The sequence below is a fragment of the Cyprinus carpio genome, chromosome B3 (genome assembly GCF_018340385.1).
Source record: "Cyprinus carpio isolate SPL01 chromosome B3, ASM1834038v1, whole genome shotgun sequence".
Classification (NCBI taxonomy): domain Eukaryota; kingdom Metazoa; phylum Chordata; class Actinopteri; order Cypriniformes; family Cyprinidae; genus Cyprinus; species Cyprinus carpio.
In genome coordinates this window covers 34,642,519-34,661,584 of record NC_056599.1, presented here as the reverse complement: position 1 = coordinate 34,661,584, position 19,066 = coordinate 34,642,519, and the positions used below count along the sequence as shown (strand labels likewise).

The 19,066-nt window shown below is 35.1% G+C and overlaps 1 pseudogene and 3 gene segments (V, D, J or C); 2 read left to right on the top strand and 2 right to left on the bottom strand.

Moving 5' to 3' along the window:
• Positions 1 to 5,456: 5,456 nt before the first annotated feature.
• On the bottom strand, positions 5,457 to 7,649 carry LOC122136817 (annotated as a pseudogene).
• LOC122136896 lies at positions 7,625 to 9,016 on the top strand. The segment is given in 2 exon segments: positions 7,625 to 7,752; positions 7,831 to 9,016. Coding segments are annotated over 2 exon segments (360 nt in total).
• A 3,621-nt stretch (positions 9,017 to 12,637) lies between these two features.
• On the bottom strand, positions 12,638 to 14,320 carry LOC122136816 (the record flags this gene model as incomplete). The annotated part of the segment is given in 2 exon segments: positions 12,638 to 12,959; positions 14,290 to 14,320. Coding segments are annotated over 2 exon segments (351 nt in total), but the record flags the coding sequence as incomplete, so codon positions are not given.
• Positions 14,321 to 14,761: 441 nt separating this feature from the next.
• Positions 14,762 to 15,776, top strand: LOC122136895. The segment is given in 2 exon segments: positions 14,762 to 14,889; positions 14,979 to 15,776. Coding segments are annotated over 2 exon segments (360 nt in total).
• Positions 15,777 to 19,066: the final 3,290 nt, after the last annotated feature.

Below are 19,066 nucleotides of genomic sequence, written 5' to 3'. Positions count from 1 at the left end.
TCTCTCTCCAACTGATTTGCATTTGTATCCATTAATTGAAGACAATGCCAGAATTTTATTGGAACCACATTCTGTGGATTCTCATCTTCTTGACCATGACATTCAGTTCTCCCTTTGTCTTGGGAAAATGTCCGATCAAATACCATGAACGTCTGAGCTCCGTACAGTACAGCCGTGACCACATGTGTTGCAGTTTTCTGCTCAAACACCTGAGGGTAGGTGATCTGGCCCAGCTGGCTCATAGTATGCTGTTTGAATCTGGAGGTTTCTTTGTAATACACTGTTACTCTGGACTGCTGGCTTGATGATTTGGTGTCACACAGATACTTGACAGATCCTCTTGCTTCCACCAGCCCTGCCATAAAGCTGGCTTTCAGGGAAGCACTTACATCCAGGAGACTGGACTGGAGAGAGAGTCAGAGCTACTGAACTTCAACTCTGTCAGGAGCTGTGGACGAGTGTCCAAATCTTCACTTAAAGATTTCCTATTCCACAGAGTAACACCTGAAATGAGAAATGGCTTTTAACTCTGTAGGAGGAAATGCTGTTAGGAGTAAATGTGCAAACGTTAGACCTACTGTTATCTAATATTTCCCATGTGGATATTTCCAATGCCTATGACATAAAATTGTACAGCAGTATTTAGATCTATTTATCATGGCTACATATAATAAACACTGATAGATCTAAAGACCCAATTTATGGATGATAAGCTGCTGCAGAATATATTCCAAAGTTAGAAAATATATTACTGAAGAATGAATGAACACATATCTGTGTAGGCAGCAGAATTAATTGCCATGATGTTAGCACTTCAGTGGGTAGAAGATGTATAACAAGAGCAGATGTAATATGTACTGACTCTTATGCAGCACTATCAAGCCTTTCAAGTAAATTAAAATCGTCAAGGCAAGACATTATATATGAGATTATTGCAACTTTTTTTTTAAGATTAAGTAATGCAAGCTAAATGTTATCATGGGTTCCTGCCCATATAAGAGTGGAGGCTAATGAAATGGTTGATGAGTGAGCTGTGAAACACACAGAGATAGATGCACAAGTGTGGAACTGTGAAAGTAATCTGTATAGCATGAAGCAACAAGTAGGCAATGGGAGAAAAAGTTTTTATTAGGGCTGTCAAATGATTAATCACGATTAATCACATCCAAAATAAAAGTTTTGTTTACATAATATATGTATGTGTTACAGGGTATATTTTATTATGTATATATAAATACACACACATAAATTATATATTTAGAAAATATTTACATGTATATACATTTTATATATTATATTCTTATATTTTATATTATATATAAATATATTTAATATATAAACATAACATATTCTTCTCAAATATATACATGTATGTGTGTGTATTTATATATACATAATAAATATACACAGTATACACACATATATTATGTAAACAAAACTTTTATTTTGGATGTGATTAATCGTGATTAATCATTTGACAGCCCAAGTTTTTATTAACAGGAAGGATTGAATAGGGCATTCTGGACTAAATCATCATAATATAAAATATGAAAACAAGGCAGTGTAATTATTGTCAGCAAACAAAAACAATAGAGCATGTACTAATAAAATAATGTATAAGAAAGAATATAATTTAAGGAATTAAAAAGACATCCATGGAAGATAGGGAAAAAAAAACATGAAAGAATCCACAAAAATAATCCACAGAGCAACATAAAAATATAGTGTAATATTAAGATATTTTACAATATTAGGATTATGCAAGAGAATTAAAAAATTATTATTATTATTATTTTATTTTTTCACCTGGCTGTGCTTCCCACTTCAGTCCAGTCGGTGGCGGTACTTCACCAGAAGTTGCCATAAATAACGCTAGGAGAAGGAAGAGAGAGGAGAAACAATGCATGCAGACTTCTACAGCTAATGTGTTTGTGTGGTTTTGTTTGTTTGGTTGGTTGGTTTTATTTCTTTATTTTATTTTTTGTAGTCATGGTATGCAATACTGTTCAACAGTATGGGTAAGACCCCCCCCCCACCAAACAAATTAAATAATTTTATTCAGCATGGATGCATTAAATTGATCAAAAGTGACAGTCAAGACTTAAAAAAAAGTTACATTTCAAGTAAATATAGTTCTTTTGAATTTTCCGAACACTGAACAAAAGATTTCTGAATTAGAATGCCTTCTGAAGGATCATGTGACACTGAAGACTGGAGTAATGATGCTGAAAATTCAGCATTGCATCACATAAATAAATTTCATTTTAAAATTTCATTTTAAAACTGTTTTATCAAAAATTAAGACTTGATGAGTATAAAAAATTATTTCAAAAACACTCAGCAAAATGTTATTTCTTTATTTCTCACTTTAAAAAAAAATTGCGAGAAAGTTGACTTTAGCTATATACAGTATTAATGTATTATAAATAAATTCTATGTTATATATATATATATATATATATATATATATATATATATATATATATATATAAATAATATATATATATATATATATATATATATATATATATATATATATATATATATATATATATATATATATGTATATGTATGTAAGAGGGAACACAGAGAAAACATATCATTTGCATTGATATACAACAGTAAAGTGCAGGAGCAGCAGGTGCATCCTGTGTGTGGAAGAAAATCTCCACGGTTCACTGCAGCTCTACAGGAGAAACTTCAGCTCATGAACTTTAGAACCTGTTCAAGAGTTTTACTGAAATTAAGAAAGTGAGTATACAGAGCTGAATTATTAATAAGCACTGAATCAAATAAACTCTAGTCAAACTAAGTGTGGCCTGAAACTCAGATTTTCCACAATATACAGATCCCTATGCTCTCAGAATAGTGCCTGTGTCTCCAGTGCTGCGTGTTCAAACCACAGGAGGATTGTTTACAAGAAATAAAGATTTACAACTCAAACCATAGAAACTGTGTTAAGCTTTATCAAACATTTTATCTTAATAAATACTGCTTCCATCTGAATAAAGCACTGAATGATGCTCTTGACAAAAATAATGTTCTTCAGTTTCATCACAAATAAGTGCTCTAGCTTCATGCTGTTGTTTGATAAATCTTTGAGGTTTTGTGTTTCTATCTTCATTTATTTACACATTTGCAACATGACTAAAGACGTCTTTGCTCAGAAGAGTTCCTAACATATTGTACAGTGAGGTAAAACAGTCCCTCTACTGCCGTCATGAAAATACAACCACTAGGTTTTATGTAGCATTTTAGGCCTAAATTTAACGTTAAATAATATAAATAATGTAGCAAAATGTAGGTTTTAGCCGTTTTAAACCACCCTTTATGCAAAATGGAAATACTTGTGTGTTTTTCTAACATCAACAGATATACTACTGGATACTACTGTAACATGAAACAACATGCATTTGGCTGCAACTTAAGCAATGACGTACTGTACATTCAAGTCCATACGACGGATGGAAGGTCATAAATATGTTAACTGGAATGCACCTTAAGACAGCGATATTAAAAGAGCAAACCCAGCATACAGTACATCTGACTGATGATGCATGGTATATGCACTTTAGTGACAGATTTTATTAGTTATTTATTTCTGGGATATTTCGAAAGACACTGAGTTTGATTGCCCATAAAAAGAAGATTCTGTATGTTTGTGTACATTCCTAATAGTGCTGGATGTTATTTATGAGTTATTGCTCCTAAATTTGACTTTTCTGCTCTAATTACACTGAACATTTACATATACAGCAGCACTTTGCATTGGCAGCACATGCTTCAGTGCTTTGAAAGTGTTTATAGGCCCATAGTTTAACACAGATCAGAATCATCATCATCATCATCATCACAGAACAACAATGACTTCCATCGTCATTTTTATTACGATGCTTGCAGTATTTTATCAGGGTTTGTATAATTAGGTCTTTATTGCACAAACTAACATGTGTCATTCTTTGGTAATCAATTAAATAATCAACTATTTCACATTTCAAAATAAATAACGTCATCACTCAAACACCGTTAACCACAGCAGCCCAACCAGGACAAGAAGTGAAATTAAACTGCAAAGCCAACAGGCCGGTGCATCTGAATGACCACATGGCTTGGTACTTCAGGAAACCTGGAGGAGCTACTAAACTACTCATAAATCGTGCCACAAATCGACTCGCTGGAGCTCCTTCTAGATTCACAGGAAGTGGACATGGAGCAGACTTTACTCTGACCATCAGTGGAGTCCAGCCTGAAGATGCAGGACATTACTTTTGTCAGAGTGACCACACTGGTGCAATAGTCACACGGTGATAAAGAGCCGCACAAAAACCTCCGTCACACTACACTGCACTGATACAGCTGAGAGACACTGCAGCCGCTCACACACACACACACACACACACACACACACACACACACACACACACACACACACACACACACACACACACACAAACTGACTGACAGACGCACACACACCACATCACATAACACCCACCCACACACATTAATCTTTCCTAGAAAACATCTGCCCAGCTGAAAACAAGTATTCAGATAACTTCATGTGTTTATGAAATGGCATACATTTTTCAAACATGTATGAGTTTCTTTCTTCTGTTGAGCACAAAAGAAGATATTTTGAAGAATGAACCAAACAGTTTCTGGTCCACATTGACTTCCATAGTGTTTTCTTTTTTATACTATGGAAGTCAATGGCTACCGTCAACTGTTTGGTTAAACAAATCATCCAAAAAATCTTTTAACGACAAGCAGAAAAAACAAAATCAAAAAAATTTGATACATCATTATTATTTCCTTTTTTTTTCTTTGTAAGCTTTGATTGCAATCCAGTTTTGTGACTTCTTCCTTGGGCCACTTTGTGACGTCTCACAGATAAATGTTCTCTTAAGGTTTAGCAACTTTATTATGTGCTTTTTTATTTTCATTTATGCATTTTTATTATACATTAATATTAATAATTCAAATACAACAAATTAAAATTATTTTAATTTTATAATTATATTATATATTTTATTTTATATAAAATCCATATTTTAAGTTTCTTCATCAAAACTTAAAACTACAAATTAATTCTTTTATCAATAATACAAAAACACCTAAAAACATTTTAAAAAAAAAAACCTCTATTTATAATCGACACCAACTGTTAGAAATGTTGTTTCGAGACGACTCTCGGTTTATAATCGACTCTGCAGGTGTTTTCATGCTTCACTGAGAGAAGCTTATTTAAATATCTGACATTAAATAAAAAATTTTCAGCATTTCAAGTTCTTTTAGAATTATTGAATTATAGTTCATTCAGATGTCATAACCACCTCATTTATAGGTCATTCAGAGGCCAACAGTAGATTTGATAGGCCATAGAATATTAGTAGAATATTCAGTGGAATATTTCTACTTTTAAACATTTATTAGTCACAGCAGGACCAAGAAGAGAATCAAAGTTAAAAGCTTTTATTTCAGATAAAAGAGAAAAATCATAGCATCTCTTGAATGAATGAAATCAGAGAAGCAGAAGTGAGACGAGGAAGGCTGCAGCAGGTCTACTGTGAGCACTGATCTCTGGTCAGTCGTCGAGTGACGGCAGGCTGGCCGCTGCGTGTGGCCTCACAGCTCACTGAGACGCTCTCCATCCACTGCTGCTCAGAGAGAGTCAGGCTGCTGCTCCAGCTGTACAGACCGTCCTCCTGCAGGAGCCCAGCGCTGCTGTCCTGAGACCTGCTGCTGCTGCCGTCCACCATCCAGCTCAAGCTCCAGTCTGACGGGAAGCCCCCGCTGGCCACACACACCAGTGTCGCTGTGCTCTTTGAGGAAATCTCTGCTCTGGACGGGGTCAGGACGCTCAGTTTAGGAGGAGTGACGCCTGAGAAAAGAGCAAAGCAGCGGGACAGCAGAGAACTCACTTAACAGACACCTCAACACATTTTATTACAGATGAATGTGACAGACAATATCCTACTGTTTAGACAAAGTTATATATGATAAAAGACTAATTAAATGTAATCATACTGACAGATGTTTAAAAGCATATTTGCGAAGCCATGGCGATATAACTATAAACATAACTGCTTGGATATTTTTTCACTTAGTTGGGTAACAACTATACAATTGAGTTTGGTGAACTCAATACAACCACACTAACATACATTCAGACAAGATGAAGGTCGGTGTTATTGAAAAGTTACTGTGCTCTTAGCCTTTGTGAAAAAATCAGTGCATAATAAAAAAAAAACCAAATGTGCATGCAGTGTCCTTAAAATCTTAAAAAGAATAATAAAAAAAAATGCACTTGCAGATAATGTAATATTTATGAACTTTTTTTTAATAATTTGATGTGATTTAAAGAAGAACATTTATTTAGACATGTTGACTAACATACTAAAGCACATGTAAAGAATTTGATTACAATTTTAACTGTAGTGTGTTATTTGTGTGTTATTAAAGGTAATAGATTTTAACTGTAATAAACTGCAATGCATTTCATATTTACTAATGTGTAACTGCAAATAAATTTAAATACAAGATGTTTCAATAGAAATTACAGTATAATTCAGTTTACTATAATATAAGTAATTATGAAATTACATATACATAAGTATTTTTGTCGTACTTAAGTGGGTCAGAAGAAGCAGTTTAGAGTTCAACTAATCACATTTAATATACATCTAAACTATAATAGTTTTTTTTAATTACATTACATTTAATTACATAAGTGTCTAAAAACATTGCATTCACTACACAATTTTGTGTATTATTTCCATAAGAAATTCTATATAAGAGTGTTCTCCTTCCAGCGAGGAGTAAAATAAATTGTAAAAATTTCCTAAAGTTTAAATGATAACATTTTACACAAATCCATTAAAACGTCTTTTGTCCAAAACAACAGTTTGGCATTGCTGCTGTATGACAAAATGCTCTAAAAGCATTTAAGTAGTAAAGACTATAGCTTGACTCAAATATAAACAAAAAAAAAAAACTAATAAAAACATACTAAAATAAAAAAAAATAGAAAAGTTGTTTTCCCCCAATACTTACTAAAACATTCAAATTATAATGTCATAAGTTATAGTAATATGACTATGTTGTATTGTATTAAAAAGATTTTGAATATTTACTTACTGCCAACATCCAGTCTGGTGCCGGCGCCGAAAGTTAATCACAGTGATAGAAACTAATAGAGCAGCTGCACAAAAACCTCTGCACGCTTCAGCAGCTGCACTGTTCACTGTGTCTACACAACAACTGCTGGACTTTTATTTAACATTGTGCTCAATTACATACCAGTAAAAACTAGAAATGACATTCTTAAAAAGGAAAAAATGTTGTAATATGTTTGCACACTTAAACATAACAATTTAAACTCCATCTGATTCACTGATGGTCTACTACTGAAAGTTCGTAAAATATCATCAGCATGTAGGAAACTCTTGAGAAATATCAGCTGATCTGATACAAAATTTTTGTATTTCTAAAAAAAAACAAAAACAAAAAAAAAAACACATTTAATAGCTGTTTAAACTAAGTTCAGTTTACAATTCAATATCACAGGTGTCACACATGTGACACATTTTCTGTGAAAGGAAGCAGCTTTGAATAAGTGCACCACCCCTCTGTTTAAGACTGACTGTCATCGATCAGGACTGAAAACAGCAGCTCTGGTCTGTTCTCTCTCAATCCTAGCAAAGATGACTGCAAACGCTCTGATGATCTGCTCTCTACTGCTTTCTCTTGCTGGTGAGAATAAATCTGATTTATGAATGTTTTTCTCATTTTTCTCATGTGTCATCTGTTTGACTGTAACAATGATGGCAGGTTGTTCTGCTGAGATCATTCTGACTCAGAGTCCGTCGGAGGATTCGGTGTCTGTGGGAAGCAGCGTCACTCTCAACTGCAGATCCAGCAGTACTGGTTTTACATCCTATTTAGCCTGGTATCACCAGAGACCCGGACAAACACCCAAACTCCTGTTCTCTAGTGTTGGCAGCAAAGTGTCTGGAGTTTCTGAGAGATTCACTGATGGGAGATCAGGAACAAACTTCATGCTCAATATCAGAAATGTCCAGTCTGAAGACGCAGGAGATTATTACTGTCAACAGCATAGTGAATGGCCATTAACACAGTGATACAGAGCCGTACAAAAACCCCTTCAGTGAAAGAGGAACTACTGATTTAGACACACACTGCACACATATTACACTGTGACTGGACCCTGTTTTCAAAACTCAACACTTCATATCACACTGATACCTGATTTCAAGGCATGAAAGCAGAGCACCTGGGACTAAAGCAAACTCAAAAAGATTCATAATTTAATTCATGGTTTTGTCCTTTTGGTTGTTCAACTGAGACTTAAGAACCACAACACAATTATAGCCTGCCTTTCAAAGAGTTTTAATTTTTAAAACAATTTTATTGACATTTAATGCCACTTTAATGAACAACTTCAAATCACCGTCTTTTATATCACCACATTGATATTTTTCGCATTTACAGGTTTTTTTTTTTTTTTTTTTGGTATAATTATAATATTACCCTTGCAAACATGTCCCTGCGACAGTGGGCTAGGGCCAGCCCACACCAAACCTAAACAAGTCCAGTGCGTGTTTGCCCAGGTGGGGCCTACAGTTTTGGGCTCACCACAGGCTCTCTGTGAGCAGCCCACACTAGCTGACTGTCCGCATTAATCCCTTGATGGCCCATGGGCCAGACCGTTTGGGCCCAGAGCAAGTTTTGTACCTTTGGGCCCATGCAGGTTTTGTTTAGAGAGCCCTGTAATGCAACTAGGAGAATACAAACAACATTGACAGGCCATTTTTAGCCACTCAATTGAACTGGAATGGCTCAAACCAGAAGAGACTTTTTCAGAACCTGTTGTTTCAAATAGGCCAGGAATCCTCAAATCTGGCTCACAAGATCCACTTTTCTCCGGAGTTTAGCTCCAACCCTAATCAAACACACCTGAGCATGCTAATCAATGTCTTCAGGATCATTAGAAAATCACAGGTGGGGGAGTTTAATCAAAGTTGGAGCTAAACTCTGCAGGAAAGTGGTCCCTGATATAGGCCTAGTTGCTTAGAGGCTGATTGAAAATGCTCCTTTCAGCCAAGTGAATGTTTTTGTATTTAAAAAAATCCATTGATTTGAAATACCTTGGACTACTGAAAGTTTTAGACAATACAGACATAAGTTATGTGGTGACTGCACCCATTTCAGATGTATAATAACTGTTTTTACCCAAAGACTTAAGTTATAGTAGCTGAAAAGTATTTATAGTGAAACTGTTAGGCCGCTTTGATCTTCTCATGCCAACTGGTGTAAATGGGCCACATACACTCTTCCCGAGGCGATGGTGTCCATCACACCTCTCCCTGAGACATGTGCTCACTCTATTATGCCCAAGTAGAAGTGCAGTTCTTGTCCTGTCACGGCCAGGAGGGCCATCTCTGAAATCACTATTACCTGCCTTCTCTGTCACAGCCATGGAGGCTGTCTGTGGACTCATTATACTTCCTGTCAGGACAACAGTAGCCATCCCTGAACTCTCTGTACTTCCTGCTGACTCTGTCATGACTGCAAAGGTCACCCCTACACCTTGTGCTCCCTGTCAAGGCCCCAGAGACTGTTCTAGAATTCTCTGTACTTCCTGTTGACTCTGTCTTTGCCACAGAGGCTTTTCCCTGTCTCTGTTTTTTTTTTTTATGGTTCCCTGCTCTGCCTTGTTCTCCTGTCAAGCCGGGATTGTTGATTGGTAATTGGGGATTAGGAAATAATTGGTATCCTTAATTGGTATCCTTAGGGAGCGTTGTGGCCTAATGGTTAGAGAGTCTGACTTGTAACCTGAAGGCCACAGGTTCGAATCTCAGTCCTTTAAGAGATTGTAGTTGAGGGGAGTGAATGTACAGTGCTCTCTTCCACTCTCAATACCACGAGCGTGTAACGGAAATGAACTACAGAGACCAAAATGCAATGCAGCAAGTAGGAGCAGTCAGTAGACAGAAGGAAATGGAGGAAATCAAATCCATTTAGACACAGGTGCGTGCATGTGAGTGAGGGCTTTGTTCACTGAACTGAGAATGAGTCTGATGGGCAATACTTTATAATAACTTTCATTAATAAATCATTAGCAAATATTATATAATGTTTAACTAATCATTACTTAATATATATTCACATATCTAGAAATATAAGATAATGTGATTGTTAATGGTAACTAATGATCTTATTATACATTACCAAACAATTAACAGATCATTATTTAATGTAAAATAAAATGCTTACAAATGTCTTTAAACTTTCAATTCATATGATCATGCATTTCTTTTCTTTTTTTTAAATCTTCAAATGATTTTGACAGATGGTTTACAATAATTAAAAGCTTCATTAATAAATCATTAACAAACATTATATAGTGCTTAACGGATCATTAGTTAATGTTTACAAATGTCATTAAACCTTTAATATGTTTTAAAAAGGTATAAATTATTTTATCAGAAATTATACAATATTTACAAGCTTATTTGTACATTTGAATGCTTCATTTCATATATTAGCTAATGCTCATTTTTACATTTACAAATGTTGTGAAAATATAGCTTAATTAGTAATTTTAAACACTTCACAAACTATTTGTTACAGACACGCCAGGTTCCACCTCCATTCAATCACAGCGCACGCCCTCACCTGAGTACTGAGCACTTCCACCTGACCCTCATCAACAGTCAATCACCTCTGCACTACAAATACCACACACACGCACTCAGTCAGCGTCCGGTCTCGTTCGCAACAAGTTCTTACCTTTATGCTAACTCTAAGGACTAACTCTATCTCTACTTACCTCTCTCCAGCGATCTCCAGAAGTTCCCAGCCATCCCCGTGCGTGTGTGTGGTACACCTCCCCACCTTGACGTCTCTACCCCTCTACTACAGATCCATTCATCACTGCCAGTCTCCATATCACTTTTCCCAGCACTACCCGCTCCTCTGCTTGTGCCTGAATAAAACTATCTTTCTGTTATCCTCAGCCTCCTGGGTATTTCGTAACACTATTCATGTTAATATATTTATTAACTCATAATCGCAGTCTGTAAAGGTCATATATTTGGTATTTGTTTGGTTGTGTAGACTTCTATTATTATTTTTTTATCTTAAATAATTTATTAATCATTTGTTAATGTTCCCTGTCCATTTTGATGGCAAAAAGTGTCCCAAATGACCGGAATTCACCCAATTTTAAAATCATTACAAATAATTTATTAACCATCTGTTAATGTTTTTGCAGTACCGAATCTAATGTGGAGACTATTCATCATTTGTTTATAAACATTTACTAATTTTTTAGTATATTTATTGACACTGAACTTTTAGCTTCTTTAACAATGTTTGTGTAAAGGTGGTTAGTGATGTTTAGCTAAATGCTTGTTAAAGACATATCACACATTGTAATTTGGGTGCCAAACATGTTTTTATCACCTCAACACTTATATTAGTATATTACTGTGAATCATTAAACGGAATTTTCCTTGAGTCATACTTCAGCAGGAAGGGGAAACATTTTTTTTCAAGAAAATACTTTATCATTTATCAAAATACTGCAATATAAAGAGATTGAATTGTTTTCCCTTATAGTAATCAAATGAACCCCTGTACACTTGTTGACCCCTTACCCAAATTTAAACCTACCCATACCACCAAACCTGTCCCTAACCTTACCCCATATCACACCTCAACAGCAGAAAAAGTGTCGTGCATTAACAAAAAGCTTTTAATCATTGTATAACATCTGTAAAAATCATTTGTTGACTTTCAGGATGTGCATGATCATATGAATTAAAAGTTTAATGACATTTGTAAGTATTTTAAATTACATGAAATGTTAATTATTAGGTAATGTTTAATACATTTATTAGTAAACATTAATAAGCACATTATTTCACATTTATATATATATATATATATATATATATATATATATATATATATGAACTAATGATCCGTTGGGCATTACATTATGTTTGTTAATGATTTAATAATGAAAGTTATTATAAAGTGTTACTTTAAGTTTAGTATTTTTATATAATATTTATGTGTTAAGTTTTTTTTGTCTAATTTTTATAGTTTATTTTAATTCAGGTTTTTCAGTTACTGAAAACCATTTGAAAATTGAAAACTAGTTCTGTTTTGTTGTTGTTGTTATAACAATAGTTTCAAAATGACTCTCGTTTTATAATCAACTCTGCAGGTGTTTTCATGCTTCACTGAAAGAAGCTTATTTAAATATCTGACATAAAAATACTTTAGAGAAGTTGACATTTCTTACAATGTGACATTCTCACGTCTTCCTATTTTTTTTTTTTTTTTCTCAGCATTTCAAATTCTTTTATAACTATTGAATTATAGGTCATTCAGATGTCATAACAGCTCATGTTATTTGATAGGCCAGTAGAATATTAGTAGAATATTTAGTGGAATATTTCTACTTTTAAACATTTATTTGTCACAGCAGGACCAAGAAGAGAATCAAAGATAAAAGCTTTTATTTCAGATAAAAGAGAAAAATCATAGCATCTCTTGAATGAATGAAATCAGAGAAGCAGAAGTGAGATGAGGGAGGCTCCAGCAGGTCTACTGTGAGCACTGATCTCTGGACAGTTGTCGAGTGACGGCAGGCTGGCCGCTGCGTGTGGCCTCACAGCTCACTGAGACGCTCTCCATCCACTGCTGCTCAGAGAGAGTCAGGCTGCTGCTCCAGCTGTACAGACCGTCCTCCTGCAGGAGCCCAGCGCTGCTGTCCTGAGACCTGCTGCTGCTGCCGTCCACCATCCAGCTCAAGCTCCAGTCTGACGGGAAGCCCCCGCTGGCCACACACACCAGTGTCGCTGTGCTCTTTGAGGAAATCTCTGCTCTGGATGGGGTCAGGACGCTCAGTTTAGGAGGAGTGACGCCTGAGAAAAGAGCAAAGCAGCGGGACAGCAGAGAACTCACTTAACAGACACCTCAACACATTTTATTACAGATGAATGTGACAGACAATATCCTACTGTTTAGACAAAGTTATATATGATGAAAGATTTTCAAGACTAATTAAATATAATCATACTGACAGATGTTTAATAACATGTTTGCATAGCCATGAAGTTATAACTATAAGCATAACTGCTTTGATATTTTTTGACCTAGTTGGGTAATAACTATACAATTGAGTTTGGTGAACTCAATACAACCACACTAACATACATTCAGACAATAGGAAGGTTGGTGTTATTGAAAAGTTACTGTGCTCTTAGCCTTTGTGAAAAAGGAGTGCACTTAATTGTGTTGAATGTTCATGTAGTGTACTTAAAATCTTAAAAAGATTGTACTTGCAGATTATGTAATATTTATGAATTTAAGTGTATTTCAAGAGAGAGAGCGAGCACACATTCATGACTATAATATCAAATTAAATGTTTTAAAGTAATTTTTTTTTTTTATAATTGGTTGTGATTTAAAGAAGTACACTTATTTAGACATGTTGACTAACATACTAAAGCACATGTAAAGAATTTGATTATAATTTTAACTGCAGTATGTTATTTGGTATTATTTGTGTGTTATTAAAGGTAATAGATTTTAAATGTAATAAACTGCAATGCATTTCATATTTACTAATGTGTAATTGCAAATAAATTTAAATAGAAGAAGTTTCAATAGAAATGACTGTATAATTCAGTTTACTATAATATAAGTAATTATGAAATTACATATACAGAAGTATTTTTGTCGTACTTAAATGGGTCAGAAGAAGCAGTTTAGAGTTCAGCTAATCGCATTTAATATAAATCTAAACTATAATAGATTTTTTTTTTTAAATTACATTACATTAAATTACATGTGTCTAAAAACATTGCATTCACTTCACAATTTTGTGTGTTATTTCCATAAGAAATTCTATATAAAACTGTTCTCCTTTCGAGGAGTAATAAACATTTCATAAATTTGATAAAGTTGGCTAGTTTAAATGATAAATCCATTAAATCATCTTTTGTCCAAAACAACAATTTGACATTGTTGCTGTATGACAAAATGCTCTGATAGCATTTAAACAGGAAAGACTTTTGCGTGTCTATATTTTGACTCAAATATAAACTTACACTGAGAAATATTTACTGTAAGCATATTAAATAGAAAATATGTTTTTCCCAATACAAATGAAAACATTCAAATTATAATGTCATAAGTTATAGTAATATGACTATGTTGTATTGTATTAAAAGATTTTTACTATTTACTTACTGCCAACATCCAGTCTGGTGCCGCCGCCGAAAGTTAATCACAGTGATAGAAACTAATAGAGCAGCTGCACAAAAACCTCTGCACGCTTCAGCAGCTGCACTGTTCACTGTGTCTACACAACAACTGCTGGACTTTTATTTAACATTGTGCTCAATTACATACCAGTAAAAATTAGAAACAACATTCTTAAAAAGGAAAAAAATGTTGTAATATATGATTGCACACTTAAAAATTACAATCTAAACTCCAGTTGATTAACTGATGGTAAACTACTGAATGCTTATGAAATATCATCAGAATATACAGTACTAGGAAATTTTTGAGAAATATCATCTGATACTAATACAAAGTCTTTGTTTTGTGGGAAAAGTACATTTAATGACTGTTTAAAATGAATTTAGTTTGAAACTCAATATCTGACACATATGTGACATTTTCTGTGAAAGGAAGCAGCTTTGAATAAGTGCACCACCCCTCTGTTTAAGACTGACTGTCATCGATCAGGACTGAAAACAGCAGCTCTGGTCTGTTCTCTCTCAATCCTAGCAAAGATGACTGCAAACGCTCTGATGATCTGCTCTCTACTGCTTTGTCTTGCTGGTGAGAATAAAGCTGAATATTCCGTGATTTATTCATGTTTTTATCATTTTTCTCATGTGTCATCTGTTTGACTGTAATGATGATGGCAGGTTGTTCTGCTGAGATCATTCTGACTCAGAGTCCGTCGGTGGATTCGGTGTCTGTGGGAAGCAGCGTCACTCTCAACTGCAGATCCAGCAGTTCTAGTTTTACACAGAGTTTAGCCTGGTATCACCAGAGACCCGGACAAACACCCAAACTCCTGTTCTCTAGTGTTGGCAGCAAAGTGTCTGGAGTTTCTGAGAGATTCACTGATGGGAGATCAGGAACAAACTTCATGCTCAATATCAGAAATGTCCAGTCTGAAGACGCAGGAGATTATTACTGTCAACAGCATTATGAGACACCATTAACACAGTGATACGGAGCTGTACAAAAACCCCTTCAGTGAAAGAGGAACTACTGATTTAGACACACACTACACACATATTACACTGTGACTGGACCCTGTTTTAAAAACTCTGAACACTTCATATCTCACAGCAAGATACTTTTTTTCTTTTCACTAATAGTTAAGATTTAGATTTGGCTAGGGGATACTGATCATAGACCAAAACTAATAAGTACAGCTTTATCTCGGCTCTTTTAAACAAAAGCATGCAGTGGATTGAGCAAAACTTATTCCACGATCTTTATTTGCAATCTGATGTCACACCAAATAAATGGTCAATTATCTTGGAAGACATGAAAGCAGAGGAGCTGGGACTAAAGCAAACTCAAAAAGATTCATAATTTAATTCATGGTTTTGTCCCTTTGGTTGTTTAACTGAAACTTAAGAACCACAAAACAATCATAGCCTGCCTTCTTTAAAACAATTTTATTGACATTTAATACCACTTTAATGAATAACTTCCATCCACCATATCACAAAACACAAAATTTATATCATTCGCATTTACAGGTTTTTTTTTTTTTTTTTTTTGTATAAGTATAATATTACCCCTGCAAACAATGTCCCTGCCACAGTGGGCTAGGGCCAGACCGTTTGGGCCCAGAGCAACTTTTGTACCTTTGGACTCCTTTGAAATGCAGGTTTTGTGTAGAAAGCCCTGTAATGCAACTAGGAGAATACAAACAACATTGACCGGCCATCTTTATCTACTCAACTGAACTGGAATGGCTCAAATCAGAACTTGTTGGCCAGGAATCTGGCTCACGAGATCCAGTTTTCTCCAGAGTTTAGCTCCAACCCTAATCAAACACACCTGAGCATGCGAATCAATGTCTTCAGGATTATTAGAAAATCACAGGTGGTTGAGTTTGATCTAATTTGGAGCTAAACTTGGCAGGGAAGTGGTTCCTGATACAGGCCTAGTTGCTTTTCAGAGGCTGATTGAAAATGCTCCTTTCAGCCAAGTGAATGTTTTCTATTTTGTATTGAAAAAAATCCATTGATTTGAAATACCTTTGACTACAGTCCCTGCCACGGTCAGAGTGTTGGACTTGCAACCCAAGGGTTGTGAGTTCGAGTCTCGGGCCGGCAGGAATTGTAGGTGGGGGGAGTGAATGTACAGCGCTCTCTCCACCTTCAGTACCATGACTGAGGTGTCCTTGAGCACGGCACCGAACCCCCAACTGCTCCCCGGGCGCCGCAGCATTAATGGCTGCCCACTGCTCCGGGTGTGTGTTCACGGTGTGTGTGTGTTCACTGCTGTGATTGTGCACTTTGGATGGGTTAAAAGCAGAGCACGAATTCTGAGTATGGGTCACCACACTTGGCTGTATGTCACATCACTAACACTACTGTAAGTTTTTGACAATACAGACATAAGTTATGTGGTGACTGCATCTATTAAAAATCTCTGAAATCACTATTACCTGCCTGCTCTGTCATAGCCATGGAGACTGTCTGTGGACTCATTATACTTCCTTTCAGCTCTGTCACGACAACAGTGGTCATCCCTGAACTCTCTGTACTTCCTGTAGACTCTGTCATGACAGCAGAGTTCACCCCTACACCCTGTGCTCCCTGTCAAGGCCCCAGAGATTGTCCTAGAATTCCTGTTGACTCTTTGCCACATAGACTGTTCCCTGTCTCTGTTTTTTCATGGTTCCCTGCTCTGCCTCGTATTCCTGTCAAGTCAGGATTGTTGATTAGTAATTGGGGATTGGGAAATAATTGGTATCCTTAGGGAGAGTCGTAGCCTAATGGTTAGAGAGTCTGACTTGTAACCCGAAGGCCACAGGTTCGAGTCTCAGTCCTGGAAGGGATTGTAGGTGAGGGGAGTGAATGTACAGTGCTCTCTTCCACTCTCAATACCACGAGTGTGTAACGGAAATGAACTACAGAGACCAAAATGCAATGCAGCAAGTAGGAGCAGTCAGTAGACAGAAGGAAATGGAGGAAATCAAATCCATTTAGACACAGGTGCGTGAGGGCTTTGTTCATTGAACTGAGAGTCAGTCTGATGGGTAATACTTTATAATAACTTTCATTAATAAATCATTAACAAACATTATATAATGTTTAACTAATCATTACTTAATATATATTCACATATCTAGAAATATAAGATAATGTGATTGTTAATGGTAACTAATGATCTTATTAAACATTACCAAATAATTAACAGATCATTATTTAATGTAAAATAAAATGCTTACAAATGTCATTAAACTTTCACTTCATATGATCATGCATTTCTTTTTCTTTTTTTAAATCTTTAAATGATTTTGACAGATGTTTACAATAATTAAAAGCTTCATTAATAAATAATTAACCCATTTAATCCCACCGGCAACTATAGTTGCTGCAGTTTATAGATGTCATTTTCCATTTGTAAGTAATTTTCTAGATGTTATCTATGTTTTATTTCTCAATGACATGCAAGTAAACAACCAAATAAAGGATTTCAAAGTAAAAAAAAAAAAGGTATTCACTTCCTTCCTGTCACATGAGGCTACAAGTTCCTACCCCTACTTCCAGGAAGCATGGCGAAGGCAAACCCTCCCAAAGAAATTTGATTTTCATGTTACTAATAAGTATTTTTTGTTGTCATATATATATCTACATAGTCATGAAGGTCTCTAGAATCATCCAAACAAAACAAATCTTACAGGAGATCTATAGTTTTTTTGTATACTTAGTCAAAAGTCCAAGCGGCAACTATAGTTGCCGGTGGGCAAATAACTTGTAAGTACATATCATGGGGAAATGGTGTATACCGTGTTAACAGGTTAATAAATCAAGGTTATTGGTCTTGTTTTCTGCCTTTTCCTTTTATTATATCCCACCTAAAACATAACTGTACGGTAGACCTTAATGTGGAATAAATCTGTCAAAAGGAGATGAGAGCAGTCTTTCCACAGCTCTACTGCCCCTCTTCTATGTCTGCTTTTGCCATGAGGGGTGGAGATTTCCAGTTTTCAAGTGACAGCAGCAGTTTACAAACTTCAGTCAGTCACACAAAAGGAAGAATGGAAAGATAAAGAGCTAACACATGGGATTAATTGCTGTAGATTATCTTTTTCTCTCTTTTATGACATTATGCCTTGTAAGGGGCAAAATATTAAGGCCCCTTTATCCAGTTTGGATGTGTTTCATTCTAATTGGTCAAGGACCCTAATTCATTTTATGACTAGTAGCTTATGATTCCATTGTAATGCTGAAATTCAGACAAGTAATGAATTTACATTTACATTATTATATGAAATCACCTATTACAGTCAGCCATTGAATACTATGGGTGTAAAAATAATGCGTAATTTTATTATAAGGTATACCTTTTTTATTATAGAGGTAATATTCTTCTTTCTATTTATTTTTATTTATTTATTTATTTTCATTTAACTAACATACTTCTAAGAATGAAAATACCTGCATGTTCAATAATAAGTAAATAAATAAACAAACAATCGTGGGTGTAGCCTACACATGATAATTATTTGAATAATCATAAAGAATATCATTAATTTCATGAATATCAAGGACTTTTGTCAGGGTTAATCCAGTTGACCTAATCAATATGTGCCTATTCATACAATATGTGATATATATCACAAAGTATAGTATGCAAATATGTTTTATGTGAATTTATAAAACTACGTGTACCTTCACTGCAGTACTCCATGTAGGCTACTAATACGAAAACTGCTGACATAAGGGAAAGTTCACCCGAAAATGGAAATTGTGTCATC